The 26,478-nt window shown below is 36.8% G+C and overlaps 2 protein-coding genes across 5 annotated transcripts; both read left to right on the top strand.

Annotated features, from left to right (window-relative positions):
- Positions 1-284: 284 nt before the first annotated feature.
- On the top strand, positions 285-9,898 carry LOC132127163 (protein mono-ADP-ribosyltransferase PARP14-like). 2 transcript variants are annotated; one of them, XM_059538835.1, is made up of 16 exons: positions 285-421; positions 622-652; positions 888-1,085; positions 2,133-2,366; positions 2,479-4,904; positions 5,744-5,974; positions 6,389-6,598; positions 6,743-6,851; positions 7,003-7,152; positions 7,258-7,320; positions 7,439-7,621; positions 7,776-7,982; positions 8,075-8,680; positions 8,758-8,909; positions 9,021-9,195; positions 9,282-9,898. In XM_059538835.1, exons 1-16 carry the CDS (start codon positions 371-373, stop codon positions 9,560-9,562), a joined length of 5,307 nt encoding a protein of 1,768 aa, XP_059394818.1. In that variant the 5' UTR covers positions 285-370; the 3' UTR covers positions 9,563-9,898. The 2 variants fall into 2 exon arrangements, with proteins under 2 accessions (XP_059394818.1, XP_059394819.1); XM_059538836.1 differs by lacking the exons at positions 888-1,085; positions 2,133-2,366 and having other exon boundaries at positions 2,962-4,904.
- Positions 9,899-11,276: 1,378 nt separating this feature from the next.
- On the top strand, positions 11,277-24,496 carry LOC132127164 (protein mono-ADP-ribosyltransferase PARP14-like). 3 transcript variants are annotated; one of them, XM_059538839.1, is made up of 14 exons: positions 11,277-11,502; positions 12,667-12,785; positions 13,076-13,106; positions 16,660-16,857; positions 17,126-17,359; positions 17,477-19,938; positions 20,116-20,346; positions 21,393-21,602; positions 21,729-21,840; positions 22,007-22,156; positions 22,276-22,338; positions 22,473-22,655; positions 22,850-23,553; positions 23,943-24,496. In XM_059538839.1, exons 1-13 carry the CDS (start codon positions 11,322-11,324, stop codon positions 23,062-23,064), a joined length of 4,389 nt encoding a protein of 1,462 aa, XP_059394822.1. In that variant the 5' UTR covers positions 11,277-11,321; the 3' UTR covers positions 23,065-23,553; positions 23,943-24,496. The 3 variants fall into 3 exon arrangements, with proteins under 3 accessions (XP_059394822.1, XP_059394821.1, XP_059394823.1); XM_059538838.1 differs by having other exon boundaries at positions 22,850-23,781; XM_059538840.1 differs by having other exon boundaries at positions 17,126-17,369; positions 17,487-19,938; positions 22,850-23,781.
- The last annotated feature ends 1,982 nt before the right edge of the window (positions 24,497-26,478 follow it).

Genomic DNA, 26,478 nt, shown 5'->3' with positions numbered 1-26,478 from the left:
ACAATGCAAGCCCTGGAAATTCAAGGCATTAAAATGCAAGAACTGTTAATTCAATGCATTATTTTTCAGTTAGTGCTATTCAGCATGCTTTTTTGTTTCAAAGACATAAGTCATTATTTTGCTTCCATATATTTTACTGTTATTTCTGATGTTCTGACTCACATTCCTTTTCAGTGGTGAGGACATGACTTTGTTAGTGAGCAAGTAATCCTGTATTATTTAATTGCTTGTAGAGAGACTTAACTGTTTCCATTTACATAAGAAAATTATTTGTTGTGATGCATCTGATGTTTGTGTTCAAGGTCGAGATGGCATCCTCTCCCAGACTAAAAATGATATTAACACTGCCAGTCATCAAATCGAGTCAAAAATGTGCAAACCCAGTGATGTGGAGAAACAAGCAGACAGGACTGGACAAAGAGTGAGTGGACTAAACACAAATATAGGACCAACAAATTGCATCAAGTTACTGCTATATATTAATATATGGCCTAACATTCATTATTCGAATATTGCTTTTACGGACGAGATATAGATGCATTTTAGAATTTCTGTAGGAAGATGGCTGGTAGTGTTTTTAACTCAAGTAATCACCAATGCTTTGCATTTATGTTGTTTCAGACGGAGCAGGCATGTGGATATCAGGAACCAAGTAAGTAAATCATCTGGAAGAATATGCACATGCCTTCTTGTTTATTGGTCAGGTTATCTGTCTTATCTTACTATTTATAATGATCTTATCTTACTAATTCTGATACAATTTACTCTTCAGTGTTAAAGGCGTCAGTTATGTACTTAACCATTAAAACAACTCAAGATCATTTTGCATGTACCTGGTAAGTTAACAGTAGGGGGATTTAAACGTGTCACTTTAAATTTTCTTGAAGATGTCCTGGAAACTGAGTTGGATGTGGAGAAACCTCAAGAGACAAGTGCTGTGGTCCTGGAGAACCTTCCCGATGGTTTTAATCAAGATGTTTTGACTCTTCTGGTGGAGAACATCAGCAGTCTTTCTGGAAATGATTTTAGCATGGAAGTAATACCAGAATTAAGAAAAGCAGTTGTGACCTTTAAAAATCCCAGTGGTAAGTTATTCTACTCTTATAAAAATATATTTACATTTGTTATTTACATAATAGCATTACAATTTTCACATAATAATAATAATAATAATAATAATAGTTGTTATTATTATTATAAAATTAATATTGTTATCTTATTACTTTTTTTGAAAGTGTCATGAAGAATTAAACATTTTAAATGTTTCTTGAGGTTAGTTGAATCCAGTACAGAGTGGGCGGAATAGAACCAGAGGGGTTACACCCATGTGAGGCAATATAGGGATAGGCCTGCTGAGACAGTCAGGTGTCATTAGTTCTGTTTTCACAGCAAAATCCAGTTTTTCAATAGTAATCCATGTGATCAGGAAAATGAGTCCCACTCAGGCTCTGCTTAAGCCTTCCCCCTTCTTATCTTATTATTAGTTAATTGTGCCAAATTGTTAAGGGGTTTTGCCTTGTGTAGGTATTGTGTCATACCCATGCTACCTTTCCAGTTGTGCGTCATAGTTTATTTTTATTTTTTTTTTGCCTCAAAGCCTTGACGGTTTTTTTCCCAAGTGATAGTTTTTTTTTTTTATTATTATTATTTTTAGCTTTAAATTAAATCCATATACTACTCTGCACCTGAGTCCTTACCTTGCCTCCAGGACACAGACTGTTTCAATAGGTACTGGAGCTTCAACAGCAGTGATGCTATGGTTTTACTAATTGTCTCTTTTGTTTAGGAGGCGGGACTTATTCCACCATGTTGCAGTTTCTCCCATTCATAATAATATGAGGGATCTATCTTAGTATATACAGTCTGAGTGTGTATTTTCACCTACAGGGATGATAGCATGAAGTATTGATGTCATTATGTGACGACATAAAAGTCCTGATTAACGTTTTTTTTAATTGATTCAATTAAACCATCTGCACAAAAGCACTGTTTTGAGAATAAGAATCAAGCTTCCCATCGCCGTTATTATATGACAGTTTTAATACTGTAGTGGTAGATACTGTTCCACACATTTGCTTCTGTCACTTGATAAAATGTATTTAGCACATTCTGTAATTCTTAAATTCTTACAGCTGCAATAAAGTTCCTTGAGGACAGCAGGACACATGAAAAGTTTAAGAAGAATAATCTGAGGGCCCGTGCACTGGAGAGAAGCACATGTGTGCGAGTGGAGGATCTTCCAGCTGAGGCCAACAACAACAAGATGCTACTGGAACTGTATTTTGAGAAATGGGGCGGTCCAGTAGAGGAAGTTATCATAATTCCAGCAGAACAAGCAGCCATGGTTATCTTTAAGGAGGAAGAAGGTAAATACACGTACAATTGCTGGTAGTCTTTGCTGTTACAGTTACATATTTAGTGATAACACTTCTTTACATCATTTTGTCAACATCATTTCATTAATTTATTCTTTTTCAGCCAAAGAGAGAGTTTTGATAAAAAAGAATAACATCTGTGATGTTCCAGTCAAGATATATCCCTACTTTAAATCACTGGATACAGTCTTGTATGGTGGCAAAAGACCCCAATTGAAGCTGCCTGAACCTGTTACAGTCAATGTACATCCTGCCATCAGGGAGTTTATCCTCAAGAAAGGGCAGATTTCCTCCATTAAAGACCAGATGAGCTCACACTTCTGCCAAATAAACATGGACAAACCTGAAGTTTTGCTCAGTCCTGATCCAGCCTTACTGAAACAGAAAGGAATTAGCAGAAGACACATTGATGGCTGGAGTAAGAATGCAATTGATGCCTTCAAGAAAATGATCTCAAACTACACAACATCTGAGTGGCCCGTGTCACACGCCTTGTGGTCAAAAGTAGAGAGTGATATTAAAAAAGTAGTGAAAGATCAGGTTTTAATAGACATGGATGCCTCTAAAGGTGTGCTGACACTGGCAGGAATGACCCATGAGATAACTGGACTGAAACCCATCATAGAGAAGTTTTTAGAGAGAGGAACAAATCAACTGGAGAGAGAGAAGAACAGTGTGACAGAGGACATGGAGATTTCTCCTGCCATGTACTCTCTGCTTGAACAAGATGGCATGAAAACTGTTTCTCAACATCTGCGCATTGACTACAACAAAAAGATGAACAGACTTATTTTATCAGGTCTTCATACAGAAACTCTTGCCTTCAAGAATTGGGTCCTTGAGAAGAAAATAAATATAAAACAGAAGCCATTAAAGATTAACCGTTCAATATTGGAATACTTGAGATCAGAGGACTGTGATGAAATGTCCAGAGATCTCTTCATATCTCATGGAATAACTGCTGTCTACACATTCGAAAATGAAGGTGTTGTTGTGATTGGGAGCACAGAAAGAGCACTTAAAGAGGCAGAGAAGAGGATAAATACAGTTCTTACAACCAAAGACCTCACAGTAGAAGATCAAGGTGTCCTTCAAATGCCAGAGTGGCATCATCTCAAAACGCAAATGCATGAAATGTTTAATACTTCCAAAAAAACATCTGTGTCTATACACATTTCACAGATAGACAAAGTAATAGTGACTGGATTCAGAGAACCAGTGATGGAAGTCAGTGAGAGATTAAGAAGTTTTATGGAGGAACACACTAGAATCGAAGAAACCGTTCGTGTCAAATCATATGCAGCATTTGAATTAATAAAAGACAGAAAATCACAAGACTGGCAGCATTTAATTAAGTTTGATAAGATGAAAGTGAATTTTGATTCAAAGAGACCCCGGATCAAACTGTCTGGAAAGCGTGCATTTGTCCAGCCAGCTTTGACCTTCTTTAAAAGGTTGGTGGATAGTCTCTGCACAGACACACTGATAATTAAAAAGGCAGGAGCAAAGAAGTACTTCATGGAGCAGGGTAAAATGATGCTCTCGATGCTTTTGAAGGAAAAAAGATTTGTGGTGGTTCTTCAGGAAGATGACATGCTGGAAGAGGAGGAAGATGAATTTACTGAAGGTAGTTTTGAAGATATTGGCTACGTCTCTTGTGAGGTTAAAATACCAGGTGGACTAACTGTTACTGTCAGGAAGGCAGACATTTGCAAGATCAGTGTTGATGCTGTGGTCAATGCTGCTAATGAAGATCTGAAGCACACTGGTGGTGTAGCTTTAGCACTTCTTCAAGCTGCTGGACCAAGTCTGCAGCAAATCTGTGACCAACACACAAAAGCAAATGGGCCTCTGAAGCCTGGAGATGCCTTCATCACTGACGCTGGTCGTCTTCCCTGTAAATACGTGGTGCATGCTGTTGGACCACGTTTTAGTGATTCAGACAGACGTACCACTGTGCAACGCCTGAGACGTGCTGTGAAGGAAAGTCTGAACCAGGTGTCGAGGAAAAACTGCTCCTCTATTGCAATACCAGTTATTAGCTCAGGGATATTTGGTTGTCCTCTTGATCTTTGCACTGAATCGATTGCTATGGAGGTGTATGACTACATTGATGATCATAACCGCAGAGGCTCCAATAACACATTAACTAAAATTCATTTGGTTGACAATAATGACAGAACTGTGAATGCCATGACTCAAGCTGTCAGAAAGGAGTTTGCTGCTTATAACCCTAAAATAACTTTCCCTCATCAAATCAAACCTCATGGGTATAGTAACAATGGACAAGGCTATCGTGGAAATGGTCGTGGTCATGGCCATGGAAACTATGGCCAAAGAAACCAAGAGTTTGAAGACCTAAAAGGTCATGGTAATAGAAACTTTGAAGGACAAGCACATTGGAGAGGAGAAACCTCAAGCTATGGTGGCAGATCAGATACCTCTGAAGGGTTAACTGTTCTTGAGAGAAAAACTACACGAGAGGGACTAAAAATCATTCTGTGCAAAGGGAAGATCCAGGATGCGAGTGTAAGTGAACTGTTAATTAAAAAATTCTGACAGATAGAACATACATAGCAACCATTTACTTCTTATGGGGTGGTCACACTGCACATTTCGTTCCATTGACTTTCATTCATACGCATGCAAATGCGTCAGACCGGAAACGCAAGCCCATGCAAAAAATTTCACATTTCGCTGCGTTCCAAAGTTTAAGTTTAAAGGAGAAGATCGATACGTCACTGCGTGACCTCTCTGTACAGAAATTCAAAAATGAAGGAAGCACTATATAACTTTAGCTGTAGTGCAGCATCCTATTTTATATAATACATATTTAAAAGATTATAAAAATAAAATAAAAAAAGAAGCTGCATGGTTCGCAGTGTCAGTTGAAACAGGAACAGGTGGTACATTTGAATGAGCACGTTTTATAATTTTTTATTTTTTAGGGTGTATATATTCATATAGAGAGAGATACAGAGAGTACAATATAATAAGACGCTTTCGACGCCTTCGTAAAAGACACAGTACAAGGACATATTAAACCATGTTGTGATAATTGAGGAGAGACCATTTTATCTTGCTCCCGCCCATATTAGAAATTTCACACGTTTAAAGTCTAGTGTGATCGCCCCTTTAAAGACTTTTATTTAATATTCATGTTTTCAATTAGGCTTTTAAAATAATTATTAAAAAATAAAACAAAAACCAAGCCAGTCGCTTTGATCAGTCACACTCTGTGCACCATATTCAAGTGTACCACATACTTGTTTACAGAACCCCCACCCTGTTAGCTACACCTTTGCTTAATATGTTGTGCTTCAAGTAAATTTAACAATTTTTCGTTATCTCCTTTGTTTCTTCTACAGGCTGATGTAATTGTAAACACTATATCGGAGGACTTGGATCTCAGTAAAGGTGCCGTCTCCAATGCACTTCTCCAGACTGCTGGTCATCAGCTCCAGTCAGAAATCAACAGAGCTTCTCACTCAAACAAAAAGAATTATGGTGAAATGCTCATCACAGATGGTTATAAACTGAAATGTCAAAAAGTCTTCCATGTAGTTTGCCCATTTTGGAAACAAGGCTCAGAACATAAGGTGAGAAAAACGATGTAGTTACCTGCTGTCACATTAGATCAGGGGTTTTAAACCTGTCCTAGAGGAGCCTCATCACTGCACATTTTGTATGTTTCTCTCATCAAACACACCTGGTTCCATTTATCAGATCATTTGTAGAGACTGCAAGACCTAAATTGGATGTGTCTGGTAAGAGGGGCATACAAAATGAAATGTGGCACTACAGGGCAGGTTTAAAGAATCCTGATTTAGATGGTGCTGTCTTCTATCTCCAACCCTGATCAAGGTGTTCAGGGTTATTTAAAAATTACTTGCAGATGTATTGAAGAAGGGTTGGAACTGAAGGGGTTGGGTTGGAGCAGTGGCTCTCCAGGAGCAGAAATGGTGATCTTGCTCTAAAGATTAAAATAGATATATTTATTTACATTTTAAAAGGTACTCACTCAGATCATTAGAAATTGCCTGAAAAATGCAGAAAGCTGGAGAATGGCTTCAGTCGTCTTCCCGGCTATTGGGACTGGGAATCTTGGCTTTCCTAAAGATCTGGTGGCCAGAATCATGCTGACAGAAGTCCAGGAATTTAACTCTACTAATCTTCGAGAGGTAACCGTGATTGTGCACCCTTCTGACAAGGAGAGTGTAGAGGTAAGTGTCAAAACTAGAATCAAGAACCATAAAATCACAGTCAAGTTTTCCCATCTCATACAGTGTGACCAAGTCAAGATGTGTGCTTTTATTGTTTAAACTATAACCATGTTTTCTTGTATATTTCTGTGCTTTATCTGTTAGTGCTTCACCAGTGTCTTTAGACATGGGATTCAGGGTCCCGTCACAAAAGAAGCACAGCGACATGTCAAGATTAAAAAAAACTTTTCTGGCAAGTCAGCTCAGACCTCTGGTAACACTTTGATCTGATGTCTATCACACTTATTTTTTTGAATATATTTTGCTAAAATATTTATTTTAATAACAAATATATCCAAATGTCATTGATATGATAGGATAGTGAGACAATTTTTTCCCACATACATCTTCATGTTTTTCTTTAGGGGTCGTTGGCAAAGTCTCCTCTCCCTCTCTTGGAGTACACATTATGCAGCTGGGTCAAGTGACTCTGGAGGTTTCTTCAGGAGACATAACTAAAGAAAAAACTGATGCCATTGTCAACTCCTCAAATCAGACATTTTCACTGAAAGCAGGTTAATTCAACTATACACACTGGCTTGTATCAATTACTCCTTTATAATTTATTTCATATTCAAAGAGAATTATAATATGACAGTTGATTTTGCTTTGTAATCCAGGAGTATCCAAGGCCATTTTAGATGCTGCTGGAGTACAAGTGGAACAAGAATGTTCACAGATTGGTTTGTGTTCTTTCAAATGTGCAATTTTCTTCTTGTTGATGTAAATTACCTTTTTTGGAGAGTTCTAATGAACTTAAGGTGCTACTGGTAAATATTCCCCCCTCCCCCTCCACAATAGTGCGATCATCAAATATACAGCAGACAGAGATTGTGACCTCAGCCGGGCAGCTTCCATGTGGAAACATCATCCATATTATTGGACGTAATAGTCCATCTGACATTAAGGATGCTGTTTTGTCTGTTTTGGAGTTATGTGAGTCACGCCAAATTACTTCTGTTGCCTTCCCAGCTCTTGGCACTGGTGAGAAACTTTGTGATCTTATTTTTTACATAATTGCAGTGAGTTTTATTTACTTATTGTATAATTAGTATTTAGTATAATTAGTATAATTTTTAAATGGACATATTTTGTGAATTTTCCTTATTCTTTTTCTTTTTGGTCTCTAACCCTTTAGGTCAGGGAGGTGCACAACCAGCTGATGTTGCAGATGCAATGGTTGATGCAGTTGTCGACTTTGTAAAGAAAAAGAAACCGGTGCATGTAAAGCTTGTGAAGTTTCTTATATTCCAGACGAATATGGTGGCAGACTTCCACCAAAGCATGATCAGAAGATCTGGTGAGAAAGTAGAGGAGGATAAAGGTTTTCTGACCAAAATTAAAGGTCAGTAATAAATTATAAAAATGCTAATCCAGTCCATTCTTTGTAAAAATACAGTAATGAATTCCTCTGTTTTTTTTTTTTTTTCCATCAAGACTTTTTCTTGGGGGAAAGTTCAGATTCTTCCACATACGAAGAGTTTGTAATTGTGGTTGAAAAAATTGAGCCAGCTGTGTTTCAGCTCTGTGGGGAGACACCAAAGGACCTGAGTGAAGCCAAGGAAATGATCAGCAATTTGATACTACAGGAGCATGTGAGCATCCCAATCCATGATCCAGCCATTGCTCATTTAACCAAAGAGGATGGAGAAACACTGAATGCCATGCAGAGGGAGCTCACAGTCAGTGTCCGGCTTGAGAAGAAAGGCCAAGACTCTGTCATCACACTGGAGGGTCTGACAAGAGACGTTCACACTGCAGACAATCGTATTCGAAACATGATCAGAAAGGTGGAAAGAAAGGAAAAACGAAGAAGTGAGGCATTTTTCATTAGCAGTATGGTTCAGTGGCAATATCAGGAAAATGGACGGAGCATCAAAAACTTTGATATGTTGACCAATTATGACCTGGAAGAGGCCTATCGGAAGAGACAGCCTACAGTGAAAATCAAAATTAACAATGATGAATATGAGGCTGATTTAGTTCGGAAAGAGGCCACAAAAAGAGGAATAAGTATTGAACTGAATAGAGTCGATCTGCAAGGTGAGATTATTTTATAATTTAAATCACATGGATCTTGTACAAGGATGATTTATTCACATTTTTATTTTTGTCAATAGCTGCAGCTGCAGCTCAAAGCCCTTTGCCTTCAGACTGGGAGGACATGAAAGGAAAACCAGTTGTTCTTGTAAAACTCACAGCAGGCTCAACAGAATTTGCAAAAGTAGAGAAAGAGTTCCGGAGAACCAATCTAACCAATAACATCATTGAAGTAATACTAGACTAATGATAAACCTCCTATTTATTCGTTTTGAAAGATTCTGGTTTTGCATTTTAGTACTATGGTGTAAATGTAAGTTTTTTTGTTTTGTTTTGCTTTTAGATTGAAAGAGTTCAAAATAGCACACTTTGGAAAAGCTACATGATCAAAAAAGAGGAACTGGAAGTTAAAAACAAGCATAAAAACAACGAAAAGCTTCTCTTTCATGGAACTGGCACTGATAAGACCGATCAGATCAACAATCACGGCTTCAATCGCAGCTTCGCTGGCATGCATGGTATCAGTCAAATTCAGTATAAACTTTTTCACTAGCATCTATTTGAATTTTAAATCAACTGACTATTGTTCTTGTTCTGTTTTTAGGAGCCATGTATGGGAATGGTACATATTTTGCTGTGGACCCAAGTTACTCAGCCCAAGGCTACTCTAAACCTGATGCCAAAGGACACAAACGCATGTACCTTGTCAGGGTTCTTGTTGGTGATTTCACTCAAGGAAAACAAGGCCTTCCTGTTCCTCCTGCGAAGAGCTCCAGTAGTGCTGATCTCTATAACAGTGTGACTGATAACATGACCAACCCAACCATGTTTGTGATCTTCAATGATGTACAGGCTTACCCAGAATACCTAATCACTTTCCAGTAATGATTATGAGATCTAAGTTTCTGTCAGCTACTGTTTTTGTTCCCGATTTACATTGATTTGGTGAAACTGAACATAATTTTAGTTAGGTTAGGTTAGCTTCTCTCTACTAACAGAGAGTTTGATACTTCAAAAACAGTGACAGCCCTTTGAATGGTGAGAAATGTATTACTTGTTGTAGTTTAATATCACAGTTCCCTTTTAATCTTTAAATACCTTGATCAGCAGTTGTTTGTTTTCATATATTGAAGTATTGCCTAACTGGGAAAAGTTTGTGTTCAGTTTATGCGGATTAAATGAGGGCATTGATATTAGACATACTATTACATAAAAATAAAAGGACTTAAGTACATTATTTTTATTTTATTATTATTTACTAGATCCTTTAAACACTGTAGAACAATTCTGATTTTCTTCGGCAGTTTTTTTATATTTCTGTGACATGCACTTAAAGTATAATATAAGTCAAGTCAAGTCACCTTTATTTATATAGCGCTTTAAACAAAAAAGATTGAGTCAAAGCAACTGAAGAACATTAATTAGGAAAACAGTGTGTCAATAATGCAAAATGGCAGTTAAAGTCAGTTCATCATTGAATTCAGTGGTGTCATCATCTCAGTTCAGTTTAAATAGTATCTGTGCAATCATTTGCAATCAATGATATCACTGTAAATGAAGTGTCCCCAACTAAGCAATCCAGAGGTGACAGCAACAAGGAACCAAAACTCCATCAGTGACAGAACGGAGAAAAACCTGGTTTCCGCTGTCTTTCAGGGCTGTAGAGGTCCTTTCTAGGTGCTGATCCACCATCTGGTCTGGATATGTACTGGATCCGGGTGACTGCAATGACCCTCTGATCTAGATACAGACTGGATCTTGTGCTATACGGTGACCTCGGAATAAGAGAGAAACAGATATTATTAGCGTAGATGCCATTCTTCTAACGATGTAGCAAGTAAATCAGGTGTTATGGGAAGTGTTCCCGGATCCGGTTTACTTAATTAAGCCAGCCTAAAGATCCTTTAATGGATTTGGATATTAGAAGCATAGTGTGTTATGTGTAAACCAGGTTAAAGAGATGGGTCTTTAATCTAGATTTAAACTGCAAGAGTGTGTCTGCCTCCCAAACAGTTAGGTAGGTTATTCCAGAGTTTAGGTGCCAAATAAGAAAAGGTATTATCAAATTGCCTGAGTAAAATAAACGATCAGTTTTAAATAAGGTTTAAATATAAAATAACAATGAATTACGTCACATGGCAAAATCCTAAGCACAAATGTGACCTTGGACCACAAACCAGTCAAAAGAGTCTTTAATATATATATATAATTTTTTTTTTTTTTGCTGACATACAACTATTTGAAAATCTGGAATCTGAGGTTGCAAAAAAAAATTAAATAAAACATTGAAAAAATAATCTAAATATTGAGAGAGTCGCCTTTAAAGTTTTCCAAATTAAGTTCTTAGCAATGCATATTACTAATCAAAAATTAAGTTTTGATACATTGACGGTAGGAAAGTATCTTCATGGAACATATTTTTGCCTTTTTCTACAAAAATACCTGTGCTACTTATGACACAAATAACAACGTCTCGAGTTCTTATCTTGGATGATAATTTCATGGACAAGCCGGTTTTATTTTCTCTGAAAGTGGACTCAAACGAAGAAACGAAAATGAAAGTAAAGGAGGGCGGGATCAAGTATAGAGAGTATTATAGGCGACTGACTTCCAAGTCATTTCCTCGTTGACCAGATAAATCACGATGGATGAATATCCTTATCCCATCATTGTAGAGGGAGACTGGGGGCCTGGACACGCCAAAAGTGTTAAAAATAAACTTCAGATTTACTTTCAGAGTAAGAAAAAATCTCAGGGAGGAGACTGCGTTGTGCAATATAATGACGGGAGCAACTCTACTACGATTCTGTTCAAATCATCTGACAGTAAGTGCTAAACACGACCATTTACGTTATCAAAATAACAAATATGTATTAGTAATGCAATCTGTCGAAATGTCAGATTCAAATACAAAGCGCGACAAAACCCATGTAGCCTAACGTTAGCTACTAGCCTCCATTGTCATCCATTTAAAGAAAAGTAAACAAATGAACAACACATCAAACTACAGGAAAAAAGTAAATCCAGTCTCGTTAAATAATTTATAAAACGATTTCTGCCACTCATTACCAAGCATTTACATAACATAACATAAGCTACTTTGGACACTAATAAGGCGTATTTATTTTGGGATAAGAAGTTCACTTTACCCTCTCTCATTGAATAACTCTCATGACTGTAAAACTGAACACTATCTTTGTCATCTTTAATCCGTGCTCTATTAAGTTAGATATTCCATAACACGGTAGCCTATCCTTATCGTGCAATTAGAGAAATGTGTGCTATCAACTGTACTCCAGTATAATCCTATTGCTTTTTAGATGATATGTCCCAGCGTCTAAGAACAACATTCATGTTCAGAGAATGAATTACAACAAATTTAAACAAATTTGGAATAGCAAATAATATTTTGCATCATGGAGTGAATTTATGAAAGAAAGAAAAAAAGTTTTTATTTGTTGGCTGATATACAGGTAGGAGGAAAAATTGCCCTGAATAAAATAGCATTTTAATAGCATTTTAACATTTTTCTGTAGGTGGTTGCTATTGGTTAGGCTACATTAATACATTATGAATGAGTGTTTCACCTGACATGGGTTCAGTTGAAACAAATGCAGTTCTTGTATTTATGAACTAACTGCGGAAACTATACACTATTTGTAAATTATTATTGGTCATAATTATATTTGTAGACTGTTGAAAGAAATATCACATGGAAAAAATACATATATGTGATATGGATTTGTTTTTTTATATCAATAGCTTAAAAAATAGTTTTAAGGAGTTTTGTGTGGTAGCATAAAAAGCAAAAAGTGTCAGAACTGTACACAGTTTACTCTTCTTGAAGAACTTTGAGCTTAAAGGCCTATGTCATATCAATGTTAATCATTTAAATTGTCACATTCACTAATATAATGTAGTTTTGTGTTACTTTCTATGTTTTGAAGCATTGTCATGTTTCTAACGAAACCTGATAATTTGTGTTCAAGCCCGAGATGGCGTGCTCTCAAAGTCAGAACACATCATTACCATTGACAATCAACAAATCAAGTTGAAAGTGTACAAACCCGGTGATGTAGAGGAACAGGCACACAGCACTGGACAAAGAGTGAGTAGATTTATTTCTAAATCCAGAATTAGGACATCAGAATATGAATCAAACCCTTCATATTCCTATAAACGATACTATAAACAGATATAGTCACTATGAGCAGAATGGTCTGTCATAAAAATAATAAATTCAGTTTCATGGTTGATGCATTTAAGAGTTTCTCAAACTAAATGGTTGTCATTTGTCTGTATTGTTAAAAAGGACTGGGGTAGAGAGAACAAACTACATCTGCTCGTTTAGTTCTCCATACACATAACTGTAAATGCTTTACGTTTGTGTGATTTCAGACAGAGCAGGCATGTGGATATCAGGAACCAAGTAAGTAAATCATATGAACTTTGGTCTCTGGCTTTTGTGTATTGCATATTATTTTACTGATATTATGAATGTACTTGTTAACACAATCATTTTCAATAATAAAAATATCAGTTGGGTACACTCTCAGAAAAAAAAGGTACCAAAGCTGTCACTTGCACAGTACCTTTTCAGAAGGTACAAATGTGCACCATTTAGGAACAGTATGTATCGTTAAGGTATTTATATGCCCTCTTTAAAGGTAAAAATTGATAGCTTGAATACACTGTAAGTCGCTTTCGATAAAAGCATCTGCTAAATGCATACATTTAATTTAATTTAATTTAAATATGGTACAAAGGTGACATTTATTAAAGAGAAGGTCATATGGTTTTTTAAAGTGTCCTAATATTGTGTTACAGTTCCCTACATCAGGTTTAAATGCATCTAAGGTCAGAAAACACTGCAATTTTCATTTGTCCATGATTTCGAAATGGTTTTCGTTTGATTAAGTTCTGAGCATAATGTCTGAAAACCCCTCCCTTCCATAAGTCTACAAACCTTTGATTGGTCAGCTGGGCAGCCTGCTGCAATTGGCACAAAGAGCAGCGCTTGAGCAAGTTAGTGAGCACTACCATCTGTTTTGCCAAATTCGCATGGTTTTTGATATCACCGGTTGTAGCGACCCCAATAACATCATATTTAGGCACTGGAATGCGAATTTACCAGGGGAACCCCGACTGAAAGTGTGTATTTTACATCCCAGTACACTGTTTTTTAAAGGGGGACCACGCTCAAAACACGATTATGCTAGTTTTAAGTAGCAATTGGGCGGTTTTGTTGTGACAACCTGGCAACCCTTGCATGCACCTTTTCATAAAACAAAGTTTAGCTGCAAAACTGTAAACACTTAACAAAACAATAATGGTGGAAACGTTAGCCAAGTGCTAATGTGACTGATGAAATAATACAGTTTGAAAACCAAAATATGTCTACTGTAATGTCTGAAGAACGACAGACAAAATATAATTTTTAAAACAATGCAGAACAGCTGTATCACATGCGCACCAGCCTAACTAACTCGTCTCTACCAGGGCTTTTACTCCCTGCATTAACCCTATAACTACATAAACAGCACTTTCATAATGATTCTAAAGTCTGTGTGCTGCGCTACATTCTATATTATTAAACTAAGTAATTAGAACAACGACAGTATACATTAAGTGAAAGTGACATGACATTCAGCCAAGTATGGTGACCCATACTCAGAATTCTTGCTCTGCATTTAACCCATTCAAAGTGCACACTAGTGTTGTCAAAAGACCCGGTACTTCGGTACCAAGTCGGTTTACTTTATTTAAGTACCGGTAGTACCGAGGTCCCGTTCAAACCCGGTTCAGCGCTATGATTTCCGCGAAGCAGAAAACGAGTACTGAATCTCAAAATCCAGTCATGAAAATGAAACTTACATTTTAATATGGACAGTCATGGAATTTGTCAAAGTTAGCATAAATTCAAATCTCCATATGGACCAGTATCTGTAAATGTTAAGCCGCAAAAGTTGTTTGAAATATGAATCCGTGTTCTGCGCGTCTCTGTGTGAATTAATGAATGACAGAGACGTGCGGGTTTGTTTACTACATAGACTGAAGCGCATGACGCTTGCATTAATTTCAGCATCTGTGCTTCAGAGTTCTCTCTCCATCAAGCGATCTGAACTTTTCAGTTCACCTCAATGGACGCACAGTGCACCTGTATTTGATGTTCTGTAAACTCTGTGAAGGCACACGACTCACCGTCGCTTTACTGATAGCGCTGTTTCTCACACATGCAAAGAGAGAGAGCGAGAGCCTTACCACGCTGAATCGACACGCTATATGTAAACTATTCTTTGTTGTCTTCTCCAGTCAAAATAATGGAGTTCATATAGAATTATTCATATTTATTTTCGAACAAGCAGAAGACATACCGGTTTCTCCGGTAGTGGGCGGAGCTAATGCGCAAATGGCAATTTCATTGGCTGGCGCTCATCTCTTACCGTCCCTGTTTTGATTTCAGCAAATCATTTTGACCGAACGCAGACAACGTGATTAATATTCATGAACCCAGCAGCTCATCAATTCATAGTGCATTGTATACACATTGGTATGATAGTAGATTTAGTAGTAGTATTGTCTTTTAATAATAATTAACATGATCTATTACTATTTTTCTACAGAAACCCTCAATGACCAAAAATATCTTAAGCATCACCACCAGTCTTAAGTTCAGTTAAAATGACAAATATGCATTCATTAGGCCTAAAAGTTAATTTTTACATAAAGGCATTGTGCTAGAAATATTACTATTATTTAGTAAAATGTATGTGATACTGCTACCGTTGAAAAAAATTATAAAACTTTATTTTTTAAAGAAATAAATCACAATATTTCTTACATCTTTAAATTTTAATAGCAAATCCCATTTATTTACCAAAAATAAAATGTTTTAATTTCATAAATTAAAAGACAAATTAAATTTGGGTGAAACTTGTTTACTGTTTTTCATAATTATATAACTTGTAGAAAAACTTTTAACACAGTTGTAAATAAGTATAAAGAATGGCATTGGTTTTATTTTTAGTGCTAAAAAGTTATTTTTATTTTTAATTAGCATATTTTTGTGTTTTGCTTTGGTACCGAAATTGGTACAGAGAACCGTGGATTTTCACTGGTATCGGTACCGAATACTGAAATTTTGGTACCGTGACAACACTAGTGCACACACACTCGGAGCTGTGGGCAGCCATTTATGCTGCGCCGTCCAGGGAGCAGTTGGGGGTTTGATGCCTTGCTCAAGGCCACCTAAGTCGTGTTATTGCCTGTCTGAGATTCGAACCCACAACCCTAGGGTTAGGAGTCAAACTCTCTAACCACTAGGCCTAGGCCATGACTTCCCCAATCGACATGTTCTAATCGCTGCAGCATAAATGGCTGCCCACTGCTCCGGGTGTGTGTTCACGGTGTGTGTGTGCACTTTGAATGGGTTAAATGCAGGGCCTGAAATTCTGAGTATGGGTCACCATACTTGGCTGTATGTCACTTCACTTATCACTTAATGTCGTGCTTTACCTGGAAACCTAAAGCTGCAGTAGGTATACATCACGTTAGCACAAAAAAAAAAAGAACTAGTTATTTTGAGCACTATATTGAAAATTTACACATAACCTTCTCTAAAGATTAGAGAAGCAGTCCTCGGTAAAATGATGAGTACAACAAAATGTTCGAATTGTATTGCTGTGGTATTGTGGAACACAGCATCTTCTCACCACAGAGAGTGTTCATATTTCGTGGGCAGGCGGGGATTATGCTAATGTGTTACCCAGTGACATGTACCGGTAACAGGCAGAAGATTTGAAAATTAAGGCAATTCCGAGTCTACTTTTTCTTTTGAGTGGCAATATCTTTATTTATCTTATGTTAACTTTGCAGATTATTTACATTGAAGGATAACTACCTCATAAACTACGAAAGAGGTATTTTTCGAAAACCCTTATGACCTGCTCTTTAAATGTGTGTAACTTTTATTTTGCCTTAAGATCAAAGTGCCTCTCAGGCTGATGTGAAGAAGCCTCAAGAGACAAGTGCTGTGGTCCTGGAGAACCTTTCAGAAGATGTTAAACAAGACGTTTTGACTCTTTTGGTGGAGAACATCAGTGGTCTTTCTGAAAATGACTTTAGCATGGAATTAATTCCAGGATTAAGAAAAGCAGTTGTGACCTTTAAAAACCCCAGTGGTAAGTTTTATATTTACTTGTACTTTTTATTATTATTTAGACATTTTATTTGGTTAAGTTTTGTTTTGGTCAAATATTAATTTAGCTTAATATTGATTACATAACACCTTAGTTTTACATGTTACAATTTAAAAGAGTTTTTGATGATATGACTCTTTTAATATGAGCTTTATTATTTTGCTGGTAAACAGTCTAAAAATCTGCACTTTTCTTATTATGACTTGATTAAATGTGCCTCGCACATTCTGTAAAATATAATTTCTTACAGCTGCAGAAAAGTTCCTTGAGGACAGCAGGACACATGAAAAGTTTAAGAAGAATAATCTGAGGGCCCGTGCACTGGAAAGAAGCACATGTGTGCGAGTGGAGGATCTTCCAGCTGAGGTCAACAACAACAAGATGCTGCTGGAACTATATTTTGAGAAATGGAGCGGTCCAGTAGAAGAAGTTATCACAATTCCAGCAGAACAAGCAGCCATTATTATTTTTAAGGAGGAAGAAGGTAAATATATGTGCAATAGCTGGTACTATTTGCTGTTAAAGATTTAGATTTAGTAAAAATTTTTACTGCGGTTTGTCAGTGTCGATGCAGTGATTCACTGAACCTCCAACTTTCCAGCCAAACAGAGAATTTTGAAGCAAGAGACTTACATCTGTGATGTTCCAGTCAAGATATATCCCTACTTTAAATCACTGGATACAGTCTTGTATGGTGGCAAAAGACCCCAATTGAAGCTGCCTGAACCCATTACAGTCAGTGTACATTCTGCCATCAGGGAGTTCATCCTCAAGAAAGGGCAGATTTCCTCCATTAAAGACCAGATGAGCTCACACTTCTGCCAAATAAACATGGACAAACCTGAAGTTTTACTCAGTCCTGATCCAGCATTACTGAAACAGAAACATGATGCCATTGATGACTGGAGTAAGAATGCAGTTGATGCCTTCAAGAAAATTATCTCAAACTACACAACATCTGAGTGGCCAGTGTCACACCCCCTTTTATTTAATGTGGAAATTAATATTAAGAAAGTAGTGAAAGATCAGGTTTTAATAGACTTGGATGCCTCTAAAGGTGTGCTGACACTGGCAGGAATGACCCATGAGATAACTGGACTGAAACCCATCATAGAGAAGTTTTTGGAGAGAGGAACAAATCAAATAGAGAGAGAGAAGAACAGTGTGACAGAGGACATGGAGATTTCTCCTGCCATGTACTCTCTGCTTGAACAAGATGGCATGAAAACTGTTTCTCAACATCTGCGCATTGACTACAAAAAAAAGATGAACAGACTTATTTTATCAGGGCTTCATACAGAAACTCTTGCCTTCAAAAATTGGGTCCTTGAGAAGAAAATAAATATGAAACAGAAGTCCTTACAGATTAACTATTCAGTCCTAGAATTTCTAAGATCAGTGGATTGTGATGAAATGTCCAGAGATCTCTTCATATCTCATGGAATAACTGCTGTCTACACAATTGAAAATAGAGGTGTCATTGTAATTGGAAGCACAGAAAGAGCACTTAAAGAGGCAGAGAAGAGGATAAATACAGTTCTTACAACCAAAATCCTTGTTGTAGAAGATCAGGGTATCCTTCAAATGCCGGAGTGGCTGGATCTCAAGAAACAACTGGAGAATTTGTTCAGTACTGTCAAAAAGATCTCTGTGTTGATAAACCTTTCCAAAAAGAGAGACAAAGTATTAGTGACTGGATTCAGAAAACCTGTAATGGAGGTCAGTGAGAACTTAGGACGTTTCATTGAGAAGCACACTAAAATCGTAGAAAAGGTTCGTGTCAAATCACATGCTGTGGTTGATTTCATTAAAGACAGAAAATCAGAAGACTGGCAGCATTTCATTAAGTCTAATGAGGTGAAAGTCAGTTTTGATTCAATGAGACCCTTGATCGAACTGTCTGGAGAGCGTGCATTTGTCCAACCAGCTGTGACTTTCTTTAAATGTTTAGCAGATGCTCTCTACACGGACACACTGATAATTAAAAAGGCAGGAGCAAAGAAGTACTTCTTGGAGCAGGGTAAAATGATGTTCTCAATGCTGTTGAAGGAAAAGAGATTTTTGGTTGTTCATCAGGAAGATGATATACTAGAAAAGGAGGAAGATGAATTTACTGAAGGTAGTTTTGAAGATATTTACCAGGTCTCTTGTGAGGTTCAAATACCATGTGGACTAACTGTTACTGTCAGGAAGGCAGACATTTGCAAGATCAGTGTTGATGCTGTAGTCAATGCTGCTAATGAAGATCTGAAGCACACTGGTGGTGTAGCTTTAGCACTTCTTCAAGCTGCTGGACCAAGTCTGCAGCAAATCTGTGACCAACACATAAAAGTAAATGGGCCTCTGAAGCCTGGAGATGCCTTCATCACTGACGCTGGTCGTCTTCCCTGTAAATACGTGGTGCACGCTGTTGGACCTCGTTTTAGTGATTCAGACAGACATACTACTGTGCAACGCCTGAGACGTGCTGTGAGGGAAAGTCTGAACCAGGCGTTAAGGAAAAACTGCTCCTCCATTGCAATCCCAGTTATTAGCTCAGGGATATTTGGTTGTCCTCTTGATCTTTGCACAGAATCAATCGCCAAGGAGGTGCGTGACTACATTGATGATCATAACCACAGAAGGTCCAGAAGCACATTAACTAAGATTCACTTTGTTGATAATAATGACAGTACTGTAAATGCCATGACTCAAGCTGTCAGAAAGGAATTTGCTGCTTATAACCTCAAAATAACTTTCCCTCATCAAACCAAACCTCCTGGGTATAATAACTATGGATCAGGCTATCGTGGTCGTGGTCGTGGTCGTGGTCGTGGCTGTGACCGTGGTCATGTCCATGGGAATGGCCGTGGTCGTGGAAACTATGGCCAAAGAAACCAAGAGTTTAAAGGTTCCAAAGGTCGTGGTAATAGAGTCTCTGAAGGACAAGCACACTGGAAAAGAGATACCTCAAACTCTGGTGGCAGACAAGATATATCTGAGGGGCTGAGTGTTCTGGACACCAAAACCGCACAGGATGGACTAAAAATCATTCTGAGCAAAGGGAACATCCAGGATGCACATGTAAGTATCATAGTTACTTTTTTTTTTTAAATCCATAAAATGAGAAGAAAAAAATATCTAAGAATAAAGTTTTAACTGCTAATGTGCTTTTTCTGTACCAGCATACATTCATATTGTTTGTGGTAATCATAGTATGTCCAATTCATTCAAAAGAAGTGTCTCCTGTTTCTTCTACAGGCTGATGTAATTGTAAACACTATATCGGAGGACTTGGACCTCAGAAAAGGTGCCGTCTCCAGAGCTCTCCTCCAGACTGCTGGTCATCATCTCCAGTCAGAAATCACACGAGCTGCTCACTCAAACACTTTGAATTATGGTGAAATGCTCATCACAAATGGTTATAATCTGAAATGTCAAAAAGTCTTCCATGTGGTTTGCCCGTTTTGGAAGCAAGGCTCAAAAGATGAGGTGAGAAAAAAATACAATACACAGGGCCATATTTACTAACAGCTTGCACAAGCGCAGACCGCCTTTTGGCGTTAAAATAGTACTGTCAGTATTTACTAAACACAGTGAAGAATTAGCACTTAAAAAGGCATGGGCACAGTTATTGTCGCACCTGATGGCGACGGCCGGCTCTGCCCACTTTAAGCTTTGTTTGTGTTTGTGCTCATCAAATTACTGGTATTTGTGCCATTGTTTAATGCCCCCAAAAAGCATGTCTTAAAAGTAGGAGGTAATTTGTGCTGCTCTTGGTAGATTGCACAGGTCATTATGGAAATTATCTGGCTGCATCTGTGTTCTTTAATGTGTGCATTGTCAGTAAATCACACGCAGAATTCCCCCCCCCCCATCTGTGCTTTTCTGGTGCTCTACTGCTAATTTGTCCAGTTTAGTACATCTGACCCAAAATTTTAATTTACAGTTGTCATTGACTGTGTTAATGCTGGCTCATTTTAAGATTAAAGGTGCAATATGTAATATTTACAAAAATCTTTTGACCGAACTGCAATATAATATACATAACTATGTTTTCAGAGGTGCACCTTACTTAATGAACTGTTAGATTTTTATTACCTTAGATTGAGCAATTTCTATCTACATACGTTGCGGGTCCCTTTACATGGAAGTCACCACCATGTTTGTACAGTAGCCCTAAACACAATTATGAACATGTACATTAATATTCACACTAACATTGATTTATTTAATAATTAAGCAAATATAATTCCTTGATTTACCTTTGTAAAGAAATATCATTACACTCTGCTGTCTTTACCGACGATCTAGCTTCTCTAAAGGGAGGGGTGAGCGGGGGACATTGGTTGCAATTTGCAATATCACCTCTAGATGCAAAATTTACACACTGCACCTTTAAATGATATGTCAAATGTGCCTCATATCATATGTAAGCACTACTTAATTATTTAGATGGTACTTTTTTTTTTAAAACACTTTCACAGATAATAGATTTATATACATATATATATATATATTTATTTGCATTTTAAAAGGTACTCACTCAGATCATTAGAAATTGCCTGAAAAAAGCAGAAAGCTGGAGAATGGCTTCAGTTGTCTTCCCGGCTATTGGGACTGGGAAACTTGGCTTTCCTAAAGATCTGGTGGCCAGAATCATTCTGACAGAAGTCCAGAAATTTAAGCCTACAAACGTCCGAAAGGTAACTGTGATTGTGCACCCTTCTGACCTGGAGAGTGTAGAGGTGAGTGTGAAAACTAGAATCAAGAACCATAAAAACACAAACAATATTTTTGGCTATAAACTATTCAAATAAACTTTCATAGTTGTGCATGTCAGTGTTGTCTATATTTCTGTGCTTTATCATTAGTGCTTCACCACTGTCTTTAGACATGGGATTCAGGGTCCCATCACAAAGGAAGTAGTACATCGACATGTCATGCCGAAAATAAATAATTCTGGCATGTCAGCTCAGACCTCTGGTAACACTTTCTTATCCGATGTTGATTTATGCTTATTTTTTTTAAATACAGTACATTTTGTTAAATATTTGTTCTAATAACAAATATATCCAAATGTCACAGGATATATTTAGGAGTGACACATAGTTTTTAGAGATTTTCTATACATCTTTATATTTTTCTTTAGAGCTTGTTGGCAGTGTCTCCTCTCCCTCTCTTGGAGTACACATTATGCAGCTGGGTCAAGTGACTCTGGAGGTTTCTTCAGGAGACATAACTAAAGAAAAAACTGATGCCATTGTCAACTCCTCAAATAAGACATTTTCACTGAAAGCAGGTTAATTCATCTTCACCCATATTATCTGACTTGTTTCAATGAATTTAAGTTTCATTTACAATGTGTTTCCTGTTCAAAGAGTCTTATAAATTAACAGTAAATTTCTCTTTGTAATCCAGGAGTATCCAAGGCCATTTTAGATGCTGCTGGAGTAAAAGTGGAACAAGAATGTTCACAGATTGGTTTGTGTTCCTTAAACTTACGGTTCATTCTTGTTGATGTACTTTACCTTTCTGAATACATAAATCTTTGACATATGCTTCAAATAAGAACTAAGGAGCTTAAGATCTTTTTGGTGAACATGTTTATCCAATAGTGGGATCATTAAACATGCAGCAGACAGAGATTGTGACCTCAGCCGGGCGGCTTCCATGTGGAAACATCATCCATGTTAATGGACGTAATAGTCCATCCGAAATTAAGGATGTTGTTTTGTCTGTTCTGAAGTTATGTGAGTCACGTCATATTACTTCTGTTGCCTTCCCAGCTCTTGGCACTGGTAAGAAACTTATATATGTATTTATTTATACTTAATTGCATTAAGAGTTTTGCTTATGTATTTACTGTACAATTAATTAATAAATCATTTTTACTAAGGCTTTTTTTGTATTCATTTATTTTTTTGAGTGGGGGTTAGGAATTATTCACTATTCAGTTCTTTTATGTATTTATTTGTTTACTCTAACCCTTTAGGTCAGGCTGGTGCAAAACCAGCTGATGTTGCAGATGCAATGGTTGATGCAGTTGTCTACTTTGTAAAGAAAAAGAAACCGGTGCATGTAAAGCTTGTGAAGTTTCTTATATTCCAGACGAACATGGTGACAGACTTTCACCAAAGCATGATCAGAAGATCTGGTGAGAAAATGGGGAAAGATAAAGGCCTGCTTAGCAAATATAAAGGTCAGTAATACATGCATACATACATCCCATCCATTCTTATTTTCGTTAAATGTAGTAATTTATCCCTCACTGTTTTTGTTGAAATGTTTTTCCCATTAAATGTTCACCCGGATAAAAAGACTTTTTCGGAGGGGAAAGAGCAGACTCTCCTGCAAATGAAGAGTTTGTGATGGTGGGAGAAGATATTGAGCCAGCTGTGTTTCAGCTGTGTGGGGAGACACCAAAGGACCTGAGTGAAGCCAGGGACATGATCAACAGCATGATATTGCGGGAGCATGTGACAATCCCTATCCGTGATCCAGCCATTGCTCATTTCACCAAAGAGGATGGAGAAACACTGAACGCCATGCAGAGGGAGCTCACAGTCAGTGTCCGGCTTGAGAAGAAAGGCCAAGACTCTGTCATCACACTGGAGGGTCTGACAAGAGACGTTCACACTGCAGACAATCGTATTCAAGACATGATCAGAAAGGTGGAAAGAAAGGAAAAACGAAGAAGTGAGGCTTTTATAATCAGGAATGTGGTTAAGTGGCAATATCAGGAAAATGGACGGAGCGTCAAAAACTTTGATATGTTGACCAATTATGACCTGGAAAAGGCCTTTCAGAAGAAACAGCCTTCAGTGAGAATCATGATCAATAATGAAGAATATGAGGCTGATTTAGTTCTCAAAGAGGCCACAAGAGGGAGATTGAGAATTCAGTTAAATAGAATAGAACTGGAAGGTCAGTGAGTTCATTTTATAATTAAGACATTGACTAGAGGCATCATGTAAAAAGTTGAGATACTCAAGTTTGAGACTTTCCTTTTCTTTTCTTTTTTGCAGCTCAAAGCTATTTTACATTATACTTGATATAATAAACTGAACGTTTGTTCTTCTCTTTAGGTTGAAAGAGTCCAGATCACTGCACTTTGGAGATACTACATGATCAAAAAGGTGTGACTGGAAGATAAAAACAACAAAAACAATGAAAAACATCTGATGCATTAAACTTGCCCTGATGACAGATCAGATCAACCATCACAACTTCGCTAGCATGAATAGTATCAGTCAAATTCAGTATAAACTGTTTGTAGGAGCCATGTACATATTTTGCTGTGCCACCAGAGGTGTACACACACACACACACACACACACACACACACACACACACACACACACACACAATAAGATGTTAAACCTCATGGTCCCTTATACCTAATCAGCAGTTGTTTGTTTACATATATTGAAGTATTTTCAAACAAGGAAAATAGTTTGTGCTGATCACATACAGGGATTATGTATCTGTGAATTAAAGAAGCACAATGATTAATATTAGACACCATTATGCAACAGTAAAATAACTTTACTGAATCATGATAGTAAATTCTCATTCTTTTCTACATTTTGTAAAGATCCTAAATTAATATTTTCTGTGTCTGTTTCAATATTTATTTGCAATTTTGTTCTTGACATTTACTATAAAATAGTCACCTTAATATTGAAATGTAAAATAAAATAAAAAATAATAAAATAAAAGATAAAGGTTAAGATTTTTTTAAATTAGTTTTAAGTGCAATGAACTATTGAGTTCTTGTCTTGGAGAAAAGTTTAATAGTTTTCCATTATAGTTTTTCTCACTCGCTTTGGTAAATTTCTAAGATCACAGCTGAAATTCTCAAAACTACTTGCTTAATCTTCTCACTTGTGCATATCATAGCAATTTCTAAATTTTTTGAACAAATTGACATTCATACAATTGATTATGTACAATTGTCTGCTGTGTGCTGCATAATCAATTGCTTATGTCATGTTGATCAAAATATACAATACTGGTTCTCTGTTGAACTTACCCCCAAAACTAGGCATTAATTCATTGCATAAGTCATTGAATGCAAATGGTTGACCTAGTTGTAATTATATGTGCATTTTTAATGTGTCCTGAAATGTTGAATTGCACAATTCAATCTTGATTCAATCTTAAAGCAAAAGGTGAATCGCATTGCAACAAAAATATATGATTATGTATGTCTTTGAGTTTCGATTAAAATGAAATGTTCTGTATTTTCAAAGTATGACATTATATATATATATATATAACAGTTTGTTATATTAAAGTTATATTCAACTTGATGAAAATATCTAAGGATGCTCTGAATGTAATGTGATGCATGTTTTGAAAGAAAACAAGTGAAATGAGACAGTCTGAAGAAAAAGAGTTGTATTAGTGTACAGAACAGCTTTGGACTGTACACTTGGACTGTTGGAGACAGATGGTTTTATTTCTATTTAATTGTAGTATCTGCAAACAGTTATTGACTGTTGTGAAGCTGAAAGCACTCAATGATTCAGAATCAGATTCAATAATAAATATATTTAAATTAAGCTGTGACTGATAATCCGGTAAATGACACACAAAAGATTACAATTTATTATACAAATGAGGCTGTATGCCTTTTTACTTTTGAGTTGAAAATAGTTTTCATTAAAAAAATAATAATAATTAATTCGTTCCGTTTATGTTGTGTTTTGAATTTAACAGTTTTAAAAAGTGTAAGTAAATAAGAAAGCATGCCCGAGTGAGAGCATTCATGTAGTCTGTTAACTCATACTGGGATGTTTGCTGAAATGATGTGGCACAGATTTACCCTCAGCCGCCACATAATCGTCCGTCCCTGTGTCAAAAACAGGCCACACTTTCAGTTACATTGTAAAGTGACGCAGAAACTATGGGGAGGGGGAGCGGGGTAGGAGGGTATGGTGAACTGCAGTATAAACACTGACTCGCAAGTAATTTCCTCACTGACCAGAAAGATCATAATGGATGAATATCCTTATCCGCTTATTGTAAAAGTAGATTGGGGGCCTGTCTGAAGACACTACAAGTGTGAAAAATAGACTTCAGATTTACTCAGGGAGAAAAAATCTCAAGGAGGAGACTGTGCAATGCAATATAATGACAGGAGCAAATCTGCTACGATTCTGTTAAATTAAACTCACATTAAGTGATAGATACAAAACAAGCGCAACGTTAACAAAATATTTTTTCGCACTATATGTAATCAAGCTGTTGAGACATAATTTCAGGCTATGTGAGACAAATTTATGCAAACACGAACCCTACGTCCAGATGTCGTATTTATTACTGTTATCGTAGTTACTAGGCCTACTTATTGGGCGCCGTTTGTAAAGCGGCTCACGCTGAAAATAACAGCAACATTTTGTCACATTTAGCTTCAAACAATGTTTAAAAAACTGGTATGAATTTTTGACGTCACTTTTTATCACATTTACAACAATATTTGTCAACTTAGAGATATTTTAAATAGTTAAATCTAAATATTAAATGTTACACCTAAATGTTAAATATTAAATCTAAATGTTAAATCTAAATGTTAAATCTAAATCTAAACGTTAAATTTAAATCTAAATGTTAAATCTA

This window comes from Carassius carassius, chromosome 45 (assembly GCF_963082965.1).
Source record: "Carassius carassius chromosome 45, fCarCar2.1, whole genome shotgun sequence".
Classification (NCBI taxonomy): domain Eukaryota; kingdom Metazoa; phylum Chordata; class Actinopteri; order Cypriniformes; family Cyprinidae; genus Carassius; species Carassius carassius.
This window is presented reverse-complemented; position numbering and strand designations above follow the sequence as displayed.

What these genes read in the sequence shown, in the direction of transcription:
- LOC132127163 (XM_059538835.1), top strand. Translation starts at nt 371, where the DNA reads ATGTGCAAACCCAGTGATGTGGAGAAACAAGCAGACAGGACTGGACAA. An exon ending in CAAGTCAGCTCAGACCTCTG is followed by an intron (nt 6,852 to 7,002) that starts GTAACACTTTGA and finishes GTTTTTCTTTAG; the next exon opens with GGGTCGTTGGCAAAGTCTCC. An exon ending in ACAAGAATGTTCACAGATTG is followed by an intron (nt 7,321 to 7,438) that starts GTTTGTGTTCTT and finishes CCTCCACAATAG; the next exon opens with TGCGATCATCAAATATACAG.
- LOC132127164 (XM_059538839.1), top strand. Translation starts at nt 11,322, where the DNA reads ATGGATGAATATCCTTATCCCATCATTGTAGAGGGAGACTGGGGGCCT. An exon ending in CATGTCAGCTCAGACCTCTG is followed by an intron (nt 21,841 to 22,006) that starts GTAACACTTTCT and finishes ATTTTTCTTTAG; the next exon opens with AGCTTGTTGGCAGTGTCTCC. An exon ending in CTTCCCAGCTCTTGGCACTG is followed by an intron (nt 22,656 to 22,849) that starts GTAAGAAACTTA and finishes CTAACCCTTTAG; the next exon opens with GTCAGGCTGGTGCAAAACCA.